Source organism: Dermacentor albipictus, chromosome 1 (assembly GCF_038994185.2).
Source record: "Dermacentor albipictus isolate Rhodes 1998 colony chromosome 1, USDA_Dalb.pri_finalv2, whole genome shotgun sequence".
Lineage (NCBI taxonomy): Eukaryota > Metazoa > Arthropoda > Arachnida > Ixodida > Ixodidae > Dermacentor > Dermacentor albipictus.
The window spans coordinates 367,552,236-367,572,984 of record NC_091821.1 but is presented as its reverse complement, the minus strand read 5'-3'; the positions used below and the strand labels follow the sequence as shown (position 1 = coordinate 367,572,984).

The following is a 20,749-nucleotide window of genomic DNA, read 5'->3' as shown; positions in this document are numbered from 1 at the left end:
AATAAAGTGAACTCGTCAACGGGACCAAAGGCAAGCCTTTTCACGATGCTAAATCGTTTACACTATTAGAACGTTGGAAGTGTTGTATGCACTAGGAGAACCTTTCTGGGAATTTCCGGGCAGATCTCGAGCGAACAGGGTAAAGGGTATATTGACATGGTTCCGGGAAGTCTGAATAATTGCGGAGGATATTAGAGAAACCGCTGTACCAAATTCAGTATTAAAAATTGAGTGTATCTGATCCACATTGATGATGATGATCCACATTAAGGATTTTCGTGAGGGAAGGTGACGTTAACAAGATCCATCGTATGTTCTTAAAAGAGCTCTGTAGTTATGGGTTCGGGCCGGAATAATGAGCCTCTTTTTATCTTCAGGGTGTCTACCAACGGGGAACACCGGGAATTCTCACAGATCTTGAATAGTCTAGAAAAACTCAGGGAAAACTCAGGGAAATTGTGCTTCAATCAGGGAAAATTAGCTGTCATTTTATTGAAAGGGAACGAAAGTCGCCCCACTGCTGGCTCGAGTAAAAGACAGGAATCCTAACGAATTGTCTTTGACGCCGTGCCGTTGGCTGGAGGAATTGCCAGTGTGCAGTCAACGACTGATTTTCCGGACGCCCGATTTTTGTGAAATGCCCGGTAATGCGGACGGCTTCGCGGCACCACCACGTGCCCCATATAGTCAATGTAGTGGGCTAGGCTGCAGCGGCACCGGCACGATGTTTAATCGCTGCTTGCTCTTCATGCAGTTCTTCGGCTTCCTTGCTGTACCCCCCCCCCCCCCCTTTGCGGCGTCACATGGCTTGGAACTGCTTCGTCTGGCTTGGCTCCCTTGGCGGTCGAGCACGTGGACGTCATCGAGTGCTTGCCCAAGAACTGCGCTATCGCTACCATACGCGATTACCTCGGTGTGTCCCACTTCAAGCCACAGCATGCCAGTCACCCCAAAGCCCTGTCCTATGATCAGCCAATCATTGTCAACTCTCGGTCTGTGACGTCAGCAGCCGACGGTATAAATGTCCAGCGCGTGGATCGACTCTTCAGTGGGCTAGGCTGCAGCGGCACCGGCACGATGTTTAATCGCTGCTTGCTCTTCATGCAGGTATGTTACTATTCCGATACCGAGTGTATCCGATCTGATGATCGCTTTCTGCTGCTGCTCCCTTGCCCACAACGTCTTGTATCCTGCTGTTCGCATGCATTGTATTGCGCAAGTTGTCTCCTCTTAAGCGGTGATGTGGAAATCAACCCTGGCCCGGGCCCTCGGTCTAAGTGTAGGCGTGCATCCGGTTCTGCTCCCGATGAGAATGACGATGCTCGCCCTTCCTTTGATAGCCGCGATAAAAACGACCCTTCGGTATCCGATATGTTCTCTAAATTATTGGAGGGGCAGACTCAGTTGGCACGAGATGTTGCGGAAATTAAGTCATTTCAGCAGTCAGTCGCGCGTCGCTTTGATGTTTTAGAGTCACGTGTTCATGCACTAGAATCCACTCCTATGTCCAAAGACTCTAGTTTACTGCGTGATTTACGTGCTGAAATAAATGCCTTGACTACTAAGGTAACGGACTTGGTCTTAAAAAATGATAGCCTTGTTTTCAATTCTCGTAGAAACAATCTGATAATACACGGTATTTCTGAAGTAATGGATGAAAACGCTACCACCCTGATGACTAGTTTCATCTGTGTTTACTCAGCACCTCAATACTAGCTGCCCTCGTATTGAGCGCTGCCACAGGCTCGGTAGAGCACGCACTGGTTACATTCGTCCCGTCATTCTTAAACTTTCTAACTTCAACGACAAAATCGAGGTTCTTAGGAACGTTTCAAAACTCAAGGGCTCAAACTTCGTGATTAAAGAAGACTTCTCTTCTAGGGTTCGGTCAATTCGGAAAAAAATCTGGGATGCATCAGCCTCTTTTCGGGACAGCGGTTCGGTTGTGAAGTTGAGATACGATCATGCTTTCATTAACAAGGTTCGTTATAACTGGGATGACAGTTCAAACTCATTAGTAATGGCACCCGCTCAACGTGTTTCTTCTGAGTCTGTCCATTTGACTTCCGTGCCATCCACTTCTTGAATTCATCCCGGTCGTTTTGAGAACCTTGTTGTCTTGAATATAAACGCTCGTAGTATTGTTAAAAAATTTCCTGATTTATTGTCCCTTATATCTATTCATTCCCCCCATGTTATCGGCATCACAGAGACTTGGCTGCACAATGGTATCTATGAGTCTGAGTTCACTCCACCCGGTTTTGTTGCCGTGCGCTTAGACAGAGTTAGCGGTACTGGTGGTGGCGTGGCACTGCTTATCCGGTCGGATATACGATTCTCAGTCTTGCCTTCTCCTCCAGAAACAGAATCCGTGTGGTGTAAAATTTACCTTCATAATCGGTGTATTGTGATTACTGTTACATATCGTCCCCCCGGCTCTACTCTTGATGTTCTTCATGCTGTTTCAAACTTCATGAGCGAGATCAACATTGCGTCGTCGAGTTTTATCTGTATGGGCGACTTCAACGCCCCTGGCACCCATTGGCCGTCATTGTCTGCAGTCGGTCGCGACACAGCTATTTGTAAAGAACTAATCAACATCTCCTTGTCCTTTGGTCTCACCCAGGTTGTTCCTAGTGCAACGAGATTAAATTCCGTCCTTGACTTAGTTTTTTTAAGCGCTAACCTAGCCGAACGTGACTTTTCTTGCGACGTAATTGATGGTATTTCAGACCATAAAGGCGTCTTAGTGTCACTCTCCTGTCCAATTTCTAAATCCCCCTACACGTTTACTAGTTTCCCTGATTTCAGTCGTGCGGATGACAACTCCATTACTGATGCCTTATCTCATCATTTCGATACGTTTAGTGCACTTGCAGACAACCAGGACGTCAACTGCCTTGCTAATTACTTTGAGCGTCTTGTCAAATCATGTGTCGAACGCTTTGTGCTCATTAAGACTAAGAAAAGAAATTCTAACATTCCTTGGATGACTCGCGATATCTTGCATTTGTCCCGTCGCGTTCGAAGGTTAAGGCGTTCCAGAAGAGGCACTGATCCCATGGCATTGGATAGATATGTTAAGGCAAAGCAAGAACTGAATCTTATGTTGCGAAATGCAAAGGATTTGTTTTTTCGCGTTCGCCTGCACAATTTGTTAAGAACTAACCCACGAAAATTTTGGTCTTCTATTTTACCTCGCGATTCTTCATCCACTTCTTTCAGAATAGATAATGACGTCACCAACGACCCGGCGGTGATATCCGATGCATTCAACAAGTATTTCCAATCCGTGTTTGTTTGCGATAACAACTTTATCCCGACACTTACCACTATAGTTTCTTCTGAAGCAATCAGTGACGTTGAGATAAACTGCGAAGGCGTGCTCAACCTTATATTAAACCTGGATGTTAAGAAATGCACCGGTCCGGACGGGATACACAATGCGTTCCTTGTTCGTTATTCGTTGTGGTCATCAAAATATCTGTCCATCATATTCAGAAAGTCCTTATCATCCTCTACTGTACCTTCTTCATGGAAGTTAGCCAAAGTGCTCCCTCTTTATAAATCTGGAGATAAGCAGTGCTTGTCGAATTACAGACCAATTTCACTGACGTCACAGTCATGCAAAATGTTGGAACACATCATTCATAAGCACATCACGCTCTTTCTGGAATCAAATAATTTATTGTCTAACAAGAAACATGGGTTTAGGCGCGGTTTTAGTACGCTAACGCAGCTAGTTGAGTTCACGCATGACATTTCATTTAACCTTGACGTAGGCAACCAGGTCGATGCAATTTTTATAGATTTCTCGAAAGCATTTGACACCGTTTTACATTCTAAACTTATTGCTAAACTTAATGCTGTACTGAATAACCCTCATTTGGTTAACTGGATTTTAAGCTTTCTCTCATTTCGCTCCCAGTTCGTCTCTTACAGTTCGACTGACTCCGCTACTGTTGATGTGACATCAGGTGTGCCCCAAGGCTCCGTCCTTGGGCCACTTCTTTTTTTATTATACATAAACGATTTGCCACTTCACTGCTCTTCTAACATCCGTCTCTATGCTGATGACTGCGTTTTATATGAAGTGATTAAATCTTCTAATGATCATTATCGCCTTCAAGAGTCGTTTTCTAGGTTTTGCGATTGGTGTAACACTTGGCAAATGAACATTAATTTCAATAAAACCGTTCTGATGTCTTTCTGCAACAAATCTTCCCCCTCCCTTTTCAGTTACTCGTCCAATGGCCGTACAGTAGATAAGGTTTCTGAGTATAAGTATCTTGGTGTCATTTTTACGCATAACATGTCATGGTCCAAACACATTGACTACATATGCAGTAAAGCACTAAAAAAATTAGATTACTTAAGACGAACGCTAACCAGATCTCCTAAAGACACAAAGGTACTAATGTATAAATCTCTAATCCGCCCTGTTCTTGATTATGCATCTGTAGTTTGGAGCCCGCATAAGCAGTTAGAAATTAATAAACTAGAGGCTATACAGAAAAAAGCTGTGCGATTTATATGTCATCGTTACGATCGAGACTTTTCGCCCTCTTTAGCACTTTCTTCCTTGAACCTAAACACGCTCTCTTCTCGTCGCCGTGTCGACTCATTAAAATTCTTGCACTCCATTGTCAATTCTTCAGTTAGGCTCTCAAATGATAATTACATTAACTTCACGCCGGGATCATCAACAAGAAGACATCATGACCTAAACTTAATACCCTACTACGCACGTACTAACATGTTCAAATTCAGCTTCTTTCCCCGCTCAATCGAAGACTGGAATTCATTACCTGGATCCATTCGCTCATGTTCATCCCAAATTTTTGCAACCGCCATCCCAGATGCATAATCATGAGCATGGGTATGGGCATAATCAGGCATGGGTATGCCTGGCAGCATTTGTATAACATTTGTATAACTTGTGTATTCTTTCACCAGTGCTCTTTTGTAAAAGTGTTCACTTGTATTTTTGTGTATTTTCCTTTTCATCTGTGCTCTTTAATAGTGTTCACTTGTGTTTACCGCTGTATATTCCCATGCATTTTCTGTACATTTTCTTAACCCACTCCTGCTATAGCGCAAATTGCGCTGCAGTATGTATAAATAAATAAATAAATAAATAAATAAATAAATAAATCTGTAATTTAAGACGCAAGAACCCTTCGCGGTCCGATTTTCCGAACTTATTGCCGCGACCGCAGGTTCGAAACGGCATTAATCAAAGCCAACACCGCCGTTTTGATTATCCCGCCGCCTCGAACCAGCGCTCTCGCACGCAGATACGCATCCAGATACCGCGGCAACGCTAGACTTAGCTGGTTCGACGTTCGTTATTAAAGGACTCCTCACCAGGCCCCATAGTAAATTTTGGTTATATGCTGGAAGTTGTTACGTGTCCTCTAGGGAGTGTTCTACCGCAAAAATTTTTCAAATCCGCTCATATTAATAGCCGAGATAGAAATATTTCAGTGCCGCGAACCCATGATTTCAGCAGGCGGGCTCCACTGCCAAGCAAGACGTTCTCTCCACTCGCCCCGTCTATGCTACGCAAGCGAAATTCCTTCCCAGCCTTCTCCCATGCCGGACCTCGAGGATCGCGTGACGTATACGTCACAGGCCCCACCTTCATTTTTGTTGGCTCCTCGCCTTTTTTTTTTTTCGGCGCCACGCACTTCCGCCGACGGCGTCGCGCGCGATATGTCTCGTTCGCGCAGCGCACGATTTTGCGCGCTGTGCACAAGGAAACATGACTAGCGGTATAATTCAGTGCTACACGAATACTGAGGAAGAACAAGCGGATCGCACAGCATGGACACGCACTGGAACACGGTAGAAAATGGCATAGTTTCGGTACTTGCGCACGTGACTGCACGACCGTGGGAACAAGCAGGCGAAGCGGAAGTACATCTCTCTTGCTTCGGTGCGAAGTAAAAGAAATAAAACACGCAGACATTCCGTTTGCGTTTTATTATTTCTATAAACTTCAATTCGTCAATTCAAGCAACAGATTGCACGGATAACAGATGTCTTGGGTAATTCTCGAAGTCACGTGTCACTACGAGCGGCGTCACACTGCGGGCACGACTACGTAGGCGCGGTGGCACGACTACATCACCGTCCCGCTTGGAGCGCGGCGGCAGCGAAGAGAAGGAAGAACGGCGTTCTGTTTGAAATTTCAGATCTTTCCGCGGCGCGCAGCGATGTAATACTTTGCAGACACGATTCGTTATCGCGCTTTGTATGATCTGCGCTTGTCCGTTCAAACCAGAACTGGTGAGGGACCCTTTAAGGTTCTTGCCGTTCGGCGCCGTGTTTTTCATTGAAAGAGTTCGCCGCTGTCAGTAATGGCACCGACTCCGCCTCTGTAATCCTCGCGATTGGCTCCGAAGCTTAGGAAGTGTAGCGCATTGCAGAGTGCCGGTTCCCGAAAGGTAGCTTCGCCTCAACACCGAAATGTTACGCGGTGAAGCGTACGTGAAGTATTGCGGTGAAGCTTCACAAGCGTCGGAAGGGAGAGTTGTCACTGGACACAGTACGTATTCTATAATTATACACGCGTGCACCCGCTGTCTCCTGTCAGAGTACGAGCACCAATATGGGTAATAAGTATGGTATGGGTAATATGGGTAAATGGGTAAATATGGGTAATAAGTAGGCAGGCCTTCAGAGCTTTTTCGGAGGTGTTTGTGAGGATTTGAGCCTTAAGTGATGTTTCATTTCAGGAAGGTTTCAGTAGTACGTAACCTAGTTTACTGCTGTTCAGAGATAGAGCTAGTTAGGTCTATTAAAGTACTTGCTGTGCATTTTTCAGAATCACTGCAGTGGGATGAGCATATCAATGCGATATTACAAAAGTTAAGTGCAATAACGGGAATTTCGAACCGAAACCACTACTTAATTCCGAAGTCAATAAAATTGTTAATCTATAACGCCCTCTTCGCTTCCTATCTAAACTACTGTCATTTGGTCTGGGGGACTACTACACAATAGAATTTCTCGCGGCTATCAGTAATGCAAATAAGAGTTTTGAGAATAATTGAGAATGTGTCACTCCGGCATTCTACTGTGGAGCTCTTTAAAAAAATAAAAATAATTAGAGTACAAGACACATATGAGTATAAATTGTTGCGTGAATATCACCTTAACTATGACTGTCATAATTCTCTCTTCATGGGTTTAGTAAATCTCCATTTGAAGGAAGCATCATACGCCACTAGAACAACAGAAATATGAAATGTTCCATATTGTCGCACTGGCTATGGTCGGCAAATGCTCCAAAACAAACTTCCACGTCTACTAAATGAGTTTAAGAAAAAAAAAACAGATCGATATTCGCGAAGCAAAATTATCTGACTTGTACACATTCTTTCTAGCCTAACATTGAACTCTAGAGCTGTTTACGATTGGTGTTTAATTATATTGTTTCAATGTCACTATTACTAACCGTACGTTGTTATGAAATGTGCTGTCATTCGATGCTGAGGTGAAGTTAAGTATGTTATCGCATGATGCCCTACGTAGGACAGTAACTAATGTGTTTAAGATGACGGTTTTGTAAATGTGTACGACCATGTGAACAAAACGTGTGTGCCTCTGCTGTTGTCTTTGCCAGTATGGGGGCGAAGGACTCCCTCAAGCCATCCTTGAATGGCTTTTCCCTTCGCCTCCTATCATATGTATATGTGATAAACCAATAAAGAATAAATCAATCAAGTAAAAGACATGCATTGATTTTTTTAGACTGCCCGATTTGATTTTTCGGACGTTTTCGTGGCCCCTAGGGAGTACGAAAAATCGGACGTTGACTGTACAACTGACCAAGAGGATGCATCAAATGGTCCGTGGAGCGAACGCGCGGCGGAACGAGGACAAGAACAGAGAACCGTCGCATTGAGGAATGATCGGGAAAGGAACTGTGCTGCCTCTTCTTTGAAGGAGCTTGAACCCACCGTGGTTGCTCAGTGGCTATGGTGTTGGGATGCTGGGTACGAGGTCGCGGGATTGAATCCCGGTCACGGCGGTCGCATTTCGATGGGGGCGAAATGCGAAAACACCCGTGTACTTAGATTTAAGTGCACGTTAAAGAAACCAAGGTAGTCGAAATTTCCGGAGTCCTCCGCTACGGCGTGCCTCATAATCAGAAAGTGGTTTTGATACGTAAAACCCGATAATTTAATTAAGGAGATTGAGCTCAAGAAGTAAAGTGTTGGCTGACGCAAAGATGCTGGTCACCCTCTTCCAAACCAAAATAAACTCTTGAAATCAGTGAAACACAAAACGGAGAAATTGTGCGTGGGCTGTGCGTATGTGAGGACAGTTGAGGTTGACTTTCCAACTGGTGAGAAAATCTCACTTGTGACAAAGTTCAGGCTTAATACCAATGATCTTGCTGTCACTTGATAGAAATAGCTCATTTTCAACAATATTTGCTTCTGTATGCATCTCTTTTTATTCGTATTTGAAAATGTACGACTCTATTTACAATTGGCTTTATCATTTTTCTTTTTGGAAGATATTTTATTTGCTGTGCATTTTACTAACCCCACCTTCAGTTTTCTATTTTGAATAAAATAAACACTACTTCTTACTATTCAAACTGGATTAAGTTTTCTTTATTTTTTGATATGCTTACTTGAGAGTGACGGCATCGGGTGACGTGGTGTCAGCCTGTCTTGACATAAAATAGAGTTCTGTATCGCTCAGGGAAAACCTGGAAAACTCAGGGAACTTGAATATGTCAACTTGGTAGTCACGCTGATCTTCCTAGTTTCCTTCTCATTCGCCAGTTGTTTTTCGCTTTCTTTTTTCCCGAGAGCTCCATTTTTCAAGTTCTGAGATTACATATTGTTTTTCGCAGTGCCTCATCTCAATACAAGGCGTGCATTTCGACCTCTTTTGCTTTCCTCCATTATGTTTAAAAGTGACCTTTCTTATTCAAACACCAACTCTTTTAAACCTCCGAACCGTCTTTTCACGAGCAACAGACCGGTGCATTTTGATAGAGATCGTGCCATCCCTGACGAACGCCAATTAACCCATATACCAAACACAGAGAAAGCTTTATTTCTAGCCATGTTCATGCAAAATAGAAAACTAACAGCAACAAAATGTTGGCTGAGTAAGAAATTGGGTAGTATAGCGGTTCATTAATAGTTATTCTGCTGCACTCTACTGAGAAACGCTACGGGTACTGCCTGTTTCCCAAATTAGAATTGCGAGATATCAAACTCAGCGTAGCAAAAAATGATACTTTCTACTTAGTTATGAACGTCCTCCCTACCCCCCCCCCCCTACTGTCACAGCTGTCCTTACTGATGTCGGTAGAGCTGCGGTGGCACGTGTGTAACGGAGTGATATTCTATTTTGTGGTGGCCTGGAGTTACGTAATTGATTGATATAGTACTTGACGTAGTAATCTTAGCATATTATTTAATGTATTTAATGCGCCGATGCAAAGAAGGGACGTGTTCAAACTGCTTCTCAGCCAATATGCGTTATATTTATGATAATTTCATTCCTTGGTGTGCTGCTGGCTAGCATTGCTTCATTGTGCTGCTTAATAGTGTCGAGTGCGAATCTTCGTCGGATATATGTTTGTTGTCCTGAAAACAAGTGCGATAACTGTTTTGTATTATATTTTGTGAGTCATGTTGTGAAACACAACACAACACAACAGTCGAGCGATGGCTTTATCCTGTCCTCCAACGGACAGGCGATAGCTGAATATTTGCGCTCGGACATGTTACAGCACTTCTATTTCGACACCTTTCGCCGAGCTGTCCTGGGTTCAATTAACCAGTGTCAACCTGGCAACACCTAAGTTGGTTTGGATATGCCTGACCTGTACACTACCGCATTTGTGCCGGCTCCACACCAGTACCTCGTTACTGAACGCTGCAAACCTCATCATCCGTCAGTCTTCACTATCATCATCAGCGTGCTGCGTTGCAAAGCGTTTAATTGTTTCAGCGAATACCCGCCGCAGTTGCTCTGTGGCGGTGACATTTTGTTGATGACCCCGAGGTTGCAAGTTTAATTCTCGGCCACGGAGAGTGCAATTCAGTGCGATGGAGAAACCAAAACGCTTGCCTACTTGTGGTTGCACTGCCTCTCACCAACTACTTGCAGCGCAGCGAAAGGTACGGCTTGTTTCAGGTAATCGGCAACGAGGGCTGGCTGCGTGTTTCATAGAAGGGACGGGGGTTCGCCCACCTGTGCATTGCTAATATTCCCGGTACCTCTCCATACAGCCTGTGTCCTCGGAGGGACATTGGCAGCCGACGCTGGGCGAGACTTTCTTAATTCTAGGCCCGTATACACAAAAAGCTCTTGTGCTAGAACTGTTCGTCAAAGCAAAGTCCAACCAATCCTGATGCAGGACATAATATTAGCCAAGGCAGTGAGCTTGTGGCAAAGAGCACTTGCTATAAATTACGTTATGGCGTTTTACGTTCCAGAGCCACGATCTGATTATGAGGCACGCCGTAGTGGGCGACTCCGAATTAATTTTGGCCGCCAGTTTTTTAATGTACTCCTAAATCTAAGTGCACGAGCCGGTATTTCGCCGCATCGAAATGCAGCCACTGCGGTCGGGATCGAACCTACGACCTCGAGCTCAGCAGTGCAAAGCTAGAGACCAGCCTGCTACCGAGTCGGGGACAATTACGAATGAAAACATTTGTTGATTCTGTCCCTGGTTCTCTTTTGCGTTTGTCTGAGGTACGCCGCAAGCTTCGCTGCACTGCACAGAGTTTTGAGGCGGAGCCTTCCTTTATTGCGTGTCTTACTGCAAACAGAGCAGCGACGAATTTTAAAACCTTATTAAATCACTAGGGTAATTCAGTTGCTTTAAGGGCATGTTGACGTGCCTTTTACTGATTGCTGAATAGATTTATCGGCAGCAAAGGGGTGTGTGTGGATAAGCTTGATTTCAAGCAGTATGTTTTGCTTTCTCGTTTGGTCATTAAATTAGGATAGCATCTATCGTTGTGATTTACTCTTTCGATTACCCGCACTCGCTGTTGCTTCAAGTGCTTACTGACTAAAATAGAGGCAAACCCACAGAAGCAGGCTTCTCTGTAGAGCGTAGAGAGAAAAAGCAACTTCAACGCACACTATTGGAGAACACTTACTTAAAATTGCGCCGAGAATTTAGCATTGCCCTTAAACAAAAGGCAGGCAAGTCGTTGTGGAGTCATCTGCTTCGGCAGTATGTAGTGAAAGGTGTGCCGATCGGTGGCAACGAGACAGCGCTACCGTGACCAGTCTCCGTTGGCTCTGTATTAGCGATGGCTTCTCTGCAGTACACAGAAGCTTTAGAAGCGTGCAACAAGACTCTTCAAAGGAGGAGCAGGCGTCGTTCGGAGAACGAACGCGAAACTGGCGGTGCTCCGATAAACTTCATCGCAGTGTTGCACGTGGCGCGTGCATCGTTCAAGTCTTCAAGTCATTCCTCGGCCCCGCTGTGTGCTCAGTCTGTTGGGTTTGCAATCCTGACTGTCATTGGTCAGAGCCAGTGAGGTGCTTGGTCGCCGTATCGTTCACAACTCGATGGAGACAGTCTAGGGCTCTTGGAAGCTTGCTAGTTGGTGAAACGGTTTGAACTGGCATCGTACACCTTCAGCACGGGAACACTAAGGATGAAGGTATAATACGCGAAGGAGAAATCGTTTTTCTCGGCGACCACTGCATCGAGTTTGATGAGGTTTATTGCATTTAAAAGTAAAGTAAAATGTAGTGATTCTAGGAAGCAGGGCTCGTATTCACAAAATGGCTTCAAGCTAGAATTGTTCGTAAGAGAATATTTCAGTCAGTTCCGATGCTGGACATATTATTAGCAAAGGCGGCCGGTCAAGGAAAAAAGAAAAGAACAATTACAATGAAAAGTGTCGTGAATTTGGCTCCAGATATTTTATTTATTCCTATAACATTTAAAGAAAGTCTCACGATAACAAACTATCAAAAACTGTAGTATCAGATTTACAACTCTGTCTCAGCAATGAAAAGCGATATTTTAATTCTGTTAAGTACAGCTAATAGTAGATCTAAAACGGAAGAAATTTGGTGTATGTTACGCGGCTCAATATTATACGGCTAATTTGTGCGTAGGATTTTTCCAAAACCCTCCTAAACATTGTAATAAGTTCACGTACGGTGTAATTGCATACATCTAATTTGTCCGCTTGAGAAGCTCTAAGGATGCAGTTTATAGGCCGTTTTATCGGCGAGGAGGAATGTAGCCTCGAACCAGCGCGTCGCGCCGCTCTCCTCCTGGCACCAGTATGTGTGGATTTCGTTTTCTCCCATCTGCACCTTTGAACAACAGAGGTTTCATTGCGAACTAGTGCAATTCTAACGTGATTTGTGTGCGCTTGTTGCGATGTCAGATGACTCAACGTCAACGGGCTACCACTGCGCTGTATTCAGCTGCAAAAATAACTTTCGAAAGAGAACGTGAAGTGCTTCTTCAGCTGCGGCGACTTCATGGACTCCGCCGCTGCCGTTGCAGACAAGAAGAGTCCGCTTTATGTTGCCAGCATAAACAGAAAAGGCTTGAAAAGAGTCGGCTTGGCTCGTCTATCGACAGAACAACGCTGACAGGGGCCAGCCAGCCATGACGTAGGCGTGTACTTGGAGGGAAAACGCGGTACAAATATAAGAAATGGCTTTACAACAACGCGAACTCATTGCGCCAGCTTTTTATATTGTAAAGTGGTTGAAAAGGTCAAAATATAGGTGGTTAACCCAAGTCACGCTCTCTCCTGTGAAAGCAGAACGATGGGCAGCTTTCAGAATATGCGAGGTGGGCTATCGACATCGCTCTCACTTTTCTTCGTTGCCGGAGGAGGGACTCTTACTTTTATAAAGGCTGCTCAGATAAAAACAGGTAAAAAAATTCTGCTTACTAAATATCCACGCGCTTTTGGAAGCAACGGCTGCAGATGTAAGCACCACCGAGGGTGCACTTTGCGTTGCGCCATAAGAAACTGGGTCCCTGAAAATCGGTTGTCAGTCCCTTTCATAGAGTTCAAGGCTACTCATACAATAATAACACGTTGCAACTGTGTTACGTATCGACAATGTTCAGTCTTGACTAGCCTCCTATTTCGATCGTGGGCAGAGCTGTGGCAACGCCTCTAGGCCCGTCGCCGTTCGATAATGAGGCTATTTCTAAATTAAAAGCTTAGTAACGGCACGCGACGAGGTTTCCCAATCCTCGAAACTTGTTGACACCTCTTGGGAAAATGCGGAATCTTTCCACTTGTCAACAGCACGTTCGCATTGCACCCTCTAAGCGCAAACCCATTTACCAGCATGGCGCCGGACGATAGACGGTGCTGTTATCTCATAATTAACAGGGATAAGCGGGCTAGTTGGTGGTCGTTATTGGAATTCATCATGCAACCGCACAAAAACAAGGGACGAAGAAGGAACACACTGGACAGGCGAGGACAGACGCCCAGGTTCCGCGACATTAAAGTCTTGAAGATGTTTGCATCACAACTGACCCGAGAAATCTTTGAAGCGTACTGTATAAAAATGCAATCTGGCAGCTGCGTAAGCAGCTCTTCAGTATCATTGAGCGATAAAGAGTTCGAATATTTACAAGCAAATTTGCGGCACTCACGCCCGCATGCCAACGTAACGTGATGGCTGTCTGATGATTAGCAAGTGTGATTACGATACTTGTATAAATGTGAGATTTCCCGGAGTAAATCTTAGTTGAAGTTCCGCGCCTGTCCTGTGTGTTCCTTCTTCGTCCCTTGTTTTTGTTTTTGTGCGGTTACATGATGCATTCCAATATCTCATAATGGCGGTGGCCTCAATAAAACGGTCTATATAACAGCAATATCGGTTTTTGGTGCACAGTTGTGTGCTTGTCAGCTTCGTTCTTCTGCCTTACTTTTAACTTGCATATTATCGGTAATTAAAAAAGTACCCTGTCTAAAATTAAAATTGTACTTCCTAGAGTAGCCAGAGTTGTACGCTTTCTTTCAAGTGCAGCAAATTTCATTCCAGTTGGTTCAGCTGTTGTCTCATAAAAGCATTTCTGAGCACTTCGGGAAAGGTACAGGTCATGCACTTTAAGTAACGCAGAGGTACAAAGGGAATCTATGCGGGTTCATCAGAAGAAACGCTTAGCAGTTGAAGAAACATCCGTGTTGGCATTGGGATCGGCGCCTCAGCTTTCAGATCGGCTTTCCAAGGTCCGCACTGTACCAACTGAGCTTCGCAGAGGGTGGGTCAGTATGAGGACGCCGGTATGATGAGCGGCATCGGAGCCAGCTGTGGTGGAAGACGACGACGACGAACGGGCGAGCAGTGGCACGAGCGCATTCGCGCGGTTACACCGAGCACGGCCGCCGACGCTCAACCCACGAACGGCCTTCTAAGAGCTGCGCTCTAAAAACGCAGCTGCCTTCGCAGGACCGTGGCCTTCGACTGTCGTAAGACAAGGTGGCGCGTTGTGGTGCTTGTCGAAAAAAAAAAAACCTTCTTAAGAGGAAGCTTTAACTCGGGCCCAACGCTGACGCGGCCTATTCAAATACATGTAAAACGCTGAAACACTTATCTGAGATAACCCCTGGACCTATTTTATTGAAATTTGTTGCGTTTGAGAGAAAAAGATGAATTCTAGTGACTGCATGTTGGAAGCGGAATTTATATTTAGGGCTTCAATTTTGTTAAAGGAATTTTCCAAAATTCGAATGTTCGAGAAAAATAAAAAGCACCAATTTTACAAATTAGTAGTTCTGCATCAAGAACAGATATCGCGGTTCTGTAAACGGCATCCATTACATCATTAAAAGCGGACAAACGCGATATGTCAATTCATATCTTATGTGAATTCGTTTCGTTGTGTACAAGTATTCTGAAAGAGCTGTATTTCCATATTACTAAACTATTGAGATTCATGTGTGACATATCAATTTTGTCTGCTTTAGATGTACTATTAGATGCAATTCACATAATTGTGAAATCAGTTTTCATTGCTGAGTTACAGAGTTGTAAACGTGAGAGTTTCATTTTCTGAAAATTTGTGCTTTTTGCCAATTATTAACAAAAAGTGACGACCTAAATCAAGGATTCGAAACGAACATTTGCCAGATTTTAAGTTTTTCAACAAACCTCGTCAAATTTGGTACAGTGGTTGTCGAGAAAAACGAATTCTCCGTTTACATGTATTTAGATAGGAGCACCCAAGCTAAAGCTTCCTCTTAAGCAACGTACATACGCATGTGTCACTTAACATGAAGCAAATATTTAAATAAAGTCATACATCCTAGAACGTTCACTGTAGAACGCTCTACAATTTCCTAATGGGAAGTTTTTCTCTAGATTAAACGACTTGCAGAGTTGATTAATTCATTTTGACTAATTATGCAAATACAGATATTGCACAAATTGTGTGGTTTGCTCAATTTAGTGGTCAAAAAGATTCCTTTAGTCGCGACCTCCTGCAGTGCCCCAAATATATCTTAAACCTTGGCCAAAGGTAGCTGGGACACCCTGCATTTTACAATGGTAATTGATATTGGTGGCACATCATACAGAAATTGGCGCCGCGACTGTTATGCATACAAATTAGGATATTCCTATGTCCACTAAGGAGTATAACTTACCTCGGTATCTGAAAGAGCGCCCTCATAGGGTGGATGTCGGCGAGCGGCGGCTCTCCCTCGGCCAGCTCGATGGCGGTGATGCCCAATGACCAGACGTCGCAGCGGATGTCATATGAGTAGTCTAGCTGCCGCTCGCATGCCACCACCTGCGCCGGGAGAATGGACCACATTCCAGTTTGCTCACTTTCTTCGTCTCATGTAGTCTTTGTCTCGCGTACAGTTGCCTTTCATAATGCTAAATAAAAATCCTCTGTCTCACTGTGAGCGGTCGTCACTTCAAACGGAAGTTTTCTGTTGCTATACTGCAGCTGAAAGACAAGTTTTCACATGGGGCAATCATAATGCTGCACAATGTTTCCACGTTATTTGAATGTTCACACATCACTTGCACGAGTGCAGTCGAACAAAAAATTGAACCGTTCAATATATGCACGTCTAAAACCGGAAAACAAAATAAATAATAAGAAACCAAAATCAAGCTTCTCCTGAAAGCACTAACGTCGCAGGTGAAAACAGTTCCTGCTTTGCCGAGGAGCCTACTTTTATGCTTGGTGTTCATTTTAAGGTGGTGATGTTCCTCTGATAGTTTTGATAAAATGAACCGTTTCAGAACTTGCACGGTAACTAAAACAATAATTGTCCTTCCGTGCGTTGTAGCCGCAGAATTATGACAACTGACAAACGACATCAACAGAGTTCTGCTAGCGAGCTTCTCTGCAAAGCAAGATACTGCTTGCCAGCGAGATTCAGCGAAGAAACTTTTCTTTTTCGCCTAAACGTGAACTTTACAAAAGGTATTGTTACGGGGAGGAGCGACAGGACAGCAACAGATCGCCGGGACGAAGAAAACGGCGTTCAGCCTGCGCGAGCTGTCCACCATTTGTTTTGCCATTAGGCAAAATACTCGTAGATGGTGGACGGGTGTACCTGTACATATCTTCTAACTAGTCTTGTTATATATGTTAAAAGCGAGACGTTTCCTTGCGAACCTCACCGGGTTTCGTTACCGTGGGTGCTGCGGCCTGGCTGTTCTCTAACGGAATAGATCAACCAATCACAGCGGGGGACGTGCGCCGCGCACGCCGCTGGGTTCCTTGCACCACCTCCAGACGGCGCTCGCCACCGCGCATTCGCGGCAGTGACGGCGGCATTGCATTAGCCTCTCTACAATGTCTGAATAAAGCCTTCCGCGTAACTTTGCGCGGATATTCAATAAACACAAACTTGTGTTTCGACTCTTTGTGCACTCACACAAAGCTTCGCTCTATATAGATTCCAACTCGTTGGATCTACTACATTGTTTCTTTTCCTTCCGCCTCCTTAAAACCAAGGCGGAGGTGCTGGGTTTCGATACCAATGCCTCTCGCTTTCACAGCAGCCGACGCTCTCAAAATTAGGCATTCACTACTGTAAAATGCCCCATGCCTTGCCGCACTGTCAAAGCGTAAGCTGCACGCTTACAGCATCGCGAGCTGCTGTACCGACCTCTGGCTCAACACACGGCATTTGCTGTCCTTTGTGGGGAGACACATGGCCGGCATGACGAGGACATTGGAAGTATTGGATATGTCCTTCCCATGGGAAGAACACACAACTTTAGCAGAGCATACTGTGAAAACTCGACGACCGCTTGAAGCCTAAGAACTTCACGAAGGCCGTGTCTATCGAGTCGGCCATCCCGCTGACTTGCGACATGTTAGATGACTTCCGACCCTTATCGCAGATATGATGAACCGCTTTAAAGAAATGATGAAATCGGTGACCTGGTATGAATATATGATGGCAAATAGCGTTAACAAACGATGACAGAACCGGGAGAAAGAACGAGGTGCACCGGCACCAAATGAAAGGTTTGCTGTCGAAAAAAGTGGTAAAATAATGATACAAGAAAGTTAAAAACATATTTCTGGTTTTTAACTGTTCTGTGCGCTTATGTAGTGTACCTTGCATTTTTTAACATACCTTAAATTGGCAGTCAGCGCTCGTGCCTTCCGCTCTTCTTGTGACTTTGTCTTTTTGTTTTCTTTTTTTTGCGATGTACCAAAATTTGCGCTGATGTTGCAACACTATGACAATATTTAGGGCTGCGTGCTGTCTGACATCATTGTTCGACGACAATGCATATCTGAATTGAAAATGGCCACTAAGGTGGCTCAGTGGCTATGGCTTTTTGTGCCGCGCTGACCATGCTCTGATAGAGGCGGAATGAAAGAGCACTCGTTTGCACAGTAAATGGTAGACAACATTTTTCCGGAGTTCCACATTGCTGGATATATAATAGCTCGTAAATTCCTTTAGGGCGTTTAAACACCATAACTTCATCTCGTGATACGAAAAATAATCAACTTGATCACGCCTCCATGCGTTAGGCTATCTTGTGTGTGGTAAAAGAGCAAGCTTTCTCTCGGGCCACCCACCTCAGGCGCCATCCAATAGGGTGTCCCAACGGAGGTGTTGCGCCTGCCCATCGTCTCGTCCAGGTGAGATGACACACCTGCGACCAGAAAACGTGTTCACAGTTCAGGACACTTCCATGGTGTATAACTGACGCGGTCTAATTTCAAGTTAACTGCTAGTCCATTTTGCTGTCTGGGAAATGTGTGAACTGAATATGATTAAACAGTGCCAGTTTTGCGGCGACGTGTGATAGCTGAATGCCAGGAAGAGTATTTGGAGAGCAAAATGCCAAGAGCTCTGCCCATGCACATGGTGGTCGTGAATCACAATACAAAAAACTGCAACGAGCGACAATTACTTCAAGGACATTTCACGAAGGTTCCATCACAGACGCCATATTGGTGTTTAGAAATGATAGGTTTTGTTTAATCATGCATTGCTTTCCGCTATTCTAGGGATCAAACGTCTAGCGTTACAAGCGGAAATCGGAAAACTAATTTTTAAAGCCTCCGCACTGTGCTGACTGGAAGACCCGCTGCTAGAGACAGCTACGGTCTACCATAGGAAGGCCTTGTTCAACATCCCGATTGTCCGGCCACAGCGCGCGCGCCTGCAACGGACGGGTGTAATCTTGTTAGGCATGTTTCGGTACAAGGACTATCTGAGAACGGGCGCTCCGGGCTCTGAAGTAACGAACTAACGAACCTCATGACTATTACAGATCAGGATAACACTTGCACTCACTCTTCAACACGCAACTCACTCTTGCAGTAGGTGCACGAAGCGAACCTACATGCTTACATTTAATTGCATTTCCCCGTTATGCCGCATGGAAGCCGACGCGATATTACGAAATAAAAGAAGAGAGACAGAGAGAGCTTGTCTATGACATTCTTTTCTACACTGGCTATTTTGCGGTGCAGCATGACGCTTTTGATTCTTAGAGAGATCTCGGAAGTGCAGAAAAATGAGCAACGAGTTGTGGTCGTAAAAAGGCTAGAACTTAACCTAACCGCAGCATAGCTTCTCTGTGCAGATTGTTGGCAATGCCATCGGCGTTGTCTTGCTTTGTGAAAAAAAAAACATTTATTCAGGGTTTCCTCGAATTCAATGTAGATATCATTGTAGAAGTTATTCATTCTAATGATCATTAAGTAAACCACAGCTCCATTATTTAGCCAGCACTGTGTTAAAAATGAGGTAGCTAAAAGAGGTCCCAATTAGTCGTATCAGGATATGCGAGTTTCTACAGGTTTTCCCGCTCAGTTTAATCGAAGCGCCAGTCAATTTATTCCGAGCTCCAGTCAATTTAATCCGAGCGCCACTCAACTTAATCCAAGCACCATTCAGTTTAATCCAAACGCCAGTGAACTTAATCCAGGCATAACGGAATTAAGAATCTTTGAATTTCAAGACTTCTGAAAATTTGCGGACATATTATAAGTTAATACCTTGAAAATGAAAGCGAGGTGAGAGACCAGTAACTATCCTGCCACGTGACTAACGACCACTTTTGGAAGTTTTTATTTTCTACTTCGTTATGAGAGCGGCACAGCAGATGACAATTCTCGAAATAGATTGAGAGGAAACGTCAGCATGAGTACGTTTAGTTAATGATACAGATGCGATTTGGTCGTGGCTATCAAACGAAACAATAACAACTGATTCGATGATAATCAGTAGGCTCTCGCCGGGAGGCTTCTGTCACTAGCGAATACGATTCACTATTCTACTGCGATATCCGCAGCCTCTAATCTAACACCTTGTCATCGATAGCACTAAAACACTCATGAATAACATTTGCATAATACACCTAACTGATATGGTCCAGTCACTAGTGAGCACAAGTGAAATATAATGCGCAGTTCAGGGTTCTCGGTGTTTTGCACAACATAACTTTATATATAGCCAATGAAATGCGATGAAACGAGTGACTCACTATACATACTATAAACTCGTATGCTTAGGTCACTGGTGAATATTATTCACCTATTTTACTATCACTGAGGGAGCTTTCACTCGTGAGTGCCGTCATTAGTATCAATCAAGCTGTAGGAAGATGAGCACTTTTGTGTTACCACTTTTCACTGATACCGGCGAATTTTTAGGGATCACTAGTGATGCGCTCACTGCGATGTTCTCCAATTTTCATGCAGAATAGCGTCGTAGATATAAGATGAAATGTCATTCAGACAGCGATTCAATAACTATAATTTATTAACTATAGGAGATACTAAGATTGATTCACTGATCATGTTCACATCACAGATTGATGAAGAATAACTTTGTGTAATGCGATGGTCACAGCGATCATTCATGCACGGCGTTAATGGTATAAATGAAAGTGTCAATAAACGAGAGTTCTTATCAGTCAACATTGCCAATTGACATCACAGAGCCATTAATGATAACTAGCGATAAGTCTGTTCGGTGTTCTTGTACTTTTACGTAGCATAGCGTCATGTATTTCAAATGATAGGTAATTCGAACGATGATTCGAGACTAATACCCTGGAGCTGCTAAGAAATAGTAACTAATAATCACGAATCAACTTGTCTGGTATGAGAGCGGTAGCCACCATTCGTTCATTTTGCCACAGGTATGAATGTGTTTAATTACTATCCTCTGAGATTGCTGAACGTGATCGAATTACTGGTGGTGAGTAATGACTATGTTCAGTTTAATTTTCTCGAATACTCACAAATCACAGC

General features: G+C 44.2%; 1 protein-coding gene across 2 annotated transcripts in view; it reads right to left on the bottom strand.

Annotated features, from left to right (window-relative positions):
- Nucleotides 1–20,749, bottom strand: part of ninaC (STKc_myosinIII_N_like and MYSc_Myo21 domain-containing protein ninaC) — a 172,409-nt gene that overhangs the window by 46,994 nt on the left and 104,666 nt on the right. For both annotated transcript variants that reach the window (XM_065434723.2, XM_065434722.2), the window contains exons 8-9: nucleotides 18,059–18,135; nucleotides 15,642–15,787 (exon numbers count right to left, since the gene is read on the bottom strand). In XM_065434723.2, coding sequence (XP_065290795.2) covers nucleotides 15,642–15,787; nucleotides 18,059–18,135 — 223 coding nt within the window. The remainder of the gene's footprint in view (nucleotides 1–15,641; nucleotides 15,788–18,058; nucleotides 18,136–20,749) is intronic.